The 2,087-nt window shown below is 36.0% G+C and overlaps 1 protein-coding gene across 1 annotated transcript; it reads right to left on the bottom strand.

The window, feature by feature from the left end:
- Positions 1–501: 501 nt before the first annotated feature.
- On the bottom strand, positions 502–1,380 carry LOC113337658. The gene has a single exon (XM_026583275.1). The coding sequence runs from the start codon at positions 1,378–1,380 to the stop codon at positions 502–504; it is 879 nt and encodes a 292-aa protein (XP_026439060.1).
- Positions 1,381–2,087: the final 707 nt, after the last annotated feature.

Raw genomic sequence — 2,087 nt, 5'->3', positions numbered from 1 at the left:
CACTACTTCTTGAGTATCCTCTTCCATAAAATCTGGAAAAATCCATCCTGCAAGGGAGAGAAAATAAGCTACCTTTGAATTATCAGTGGCACCAATAGTTTCCAGGATATGTGGTTCTACCCAATCAACCAATGCCCCTTTTGGATGCCAATTCTCATGTAAGAATCTGGTAGAGTCTCCGTTGCCTATCAGAACTCCAATATGTTTCTTGGCAAGCTCTCTATGGTCCAAAATCCTTCTCCAACACCAAGATATATCTTGAGGAACTGTCATAGACCAGAAATCCTTGTCTTTGATAAGATTAATTTTGACCCAGGAAGTCCAGATGGTGTCTCCAACAGAAACTAAGTCCCAAATATGTATGACATTTGCTGCGACATTTGTATACTCAAGATCTTTAATACCCAATCCTCATTCTTCATAAGAGTGACAAACATAACTCCATTTAATAGGGTTGTAACACTTCTTAAGAGCAGGGCCAACCCATAAGAATCTCTTGAATTATGTATTTAGCTCCTTTATGACCCTTTTTGGCAGAACAAAGCAAGAGAACCAGAAAAACAACATTCCACAAAGAACTTCCTTTATAAGAAAAGCTCTTCCAGGGTAAGCCAAGAATAAAGACTTCCAAAAGTGAATTCTCTCATCCACCTTTTCAAGCAAGGGTAAGCAATCTTTATAATAAAGTTTAGTAGATAAGAGAGGGACACCCAAATATTTGACAAGCAATTCTCCCACTGTGCAATCTAGAATATGAATTATTTGTTCTAGAGTTAAGTCATCCACAACAGAACAAAACAGGGAAGTTTTCTGGTTATTAATTTCTAAGCTTGAGTAGGTACTAAATTCATCAAGTGCATATTTTAAGCTAGCAGCAGCAACAATGTTTCCTTTGAAAAAGATCAGCACATCATCAGCAAAGCACAAATGAGTTAGTCTAGTCAACTTACATCTTGGGTGGAAGCCAAACTTCTGAATCTGAACTTGTTTAAGAAGTGTGGCACTCAGCATCTCCATAGCTAGCACAAACAGATAAAGAGATATGGTGCAGCCTTGTCTCAAACCTCTCTTAGCTCCAAAAAAACCAAATGGGGAACCATTTATAAGAATAGAAAACTTTGCTGATTTAATACATAGGGCAATCCAGTTAATGAAGACATCAGGAAAACCCATATGTTGTAGCATAAAGAAAATTGCATCCCATTTAACAGTATCATAAGCCTTTCTAATATCTATTTTTAAAGCACATCTTGGGGTACCTTTGGGTCTATGATAATTCCTCACCAATTCATGAGCCACCATGATGTTATCTTGAATCGATCTTCCAGAGATGAAAGAAGATTGATTCAAGCTGATAAGACCTCCTAAAATCTTCTTCATTCTTAGAGAAATAATCTTAGTAATGCACTTATAAGTGACATTACATCAAGATATAGGTCTATAATCTAAAACAGTGGAGGGGTTTTTCTTCTTAGCAATCAAGGTTAAAAATGTACAATTCACTTCTTTTAGGAGCTTTGACTTATGGAATTTTTTTTGAATAGCAGCAACAAAGTTATCTCCTACCACTTGCCAACAAGATTTTAGAAAGTGACTTGTGAAGCCATCAGGCCCAGGAGCCTTACTTGAACCAATAGAATGCAAATCCTCAGCTACTTCTTCTCTTGTGACTGGTTTTATCAGATCTGCAACATCATCTTGTTGAATACAAGCATTAATACTGAGGTTGAACAAAGGATGAGAGGAGCTATCTTCAGTTAAATTATTACCAAATAACTCAGAATAAAAAGAAATGCATTCCTTAGCAATCTCCTGATCTTCTACCAGCTTAACATTTTCCCTATCATATAAAGATAAAATACTATTTCTAGATCTTCTTTCTTTGAGAGAATTATGTAAAAAAGAAGTATTTGAGTCTCCCAAATCTAGCCATTTAATTCTAGATTGTTGTTTAGCAGCTGCTTCTTCATATTTTGCTAGTTTAACATATTCTGCAACATAAACTCTTTCTCTTCTTGCCAATTCATGATCTAGGGGATGAGATTGAAGAAGAAGTTGAGCAGAATCCATATGACTTTTAGCTTGTA

Source organism: Papaver somniferum, unplaced genomic scaffold, assembly GCF_003573695.1.
Source record: "Papaver somniferum cultivar HN1 unplaced genomic scaffold, ASM357369v1 unplaced-scaffold_16826, whole genome shotgun sequence".
Lineage (NCBI taxonomy): Eukaryota > Viridiplantae > Streptophyta > Magnoliopsida > Ranunculales > Papaveraceae > Papaver > Papaver somniferum.
This window is presented reverse-complemented; position numbering and strand designations above follow the sequence as displayed.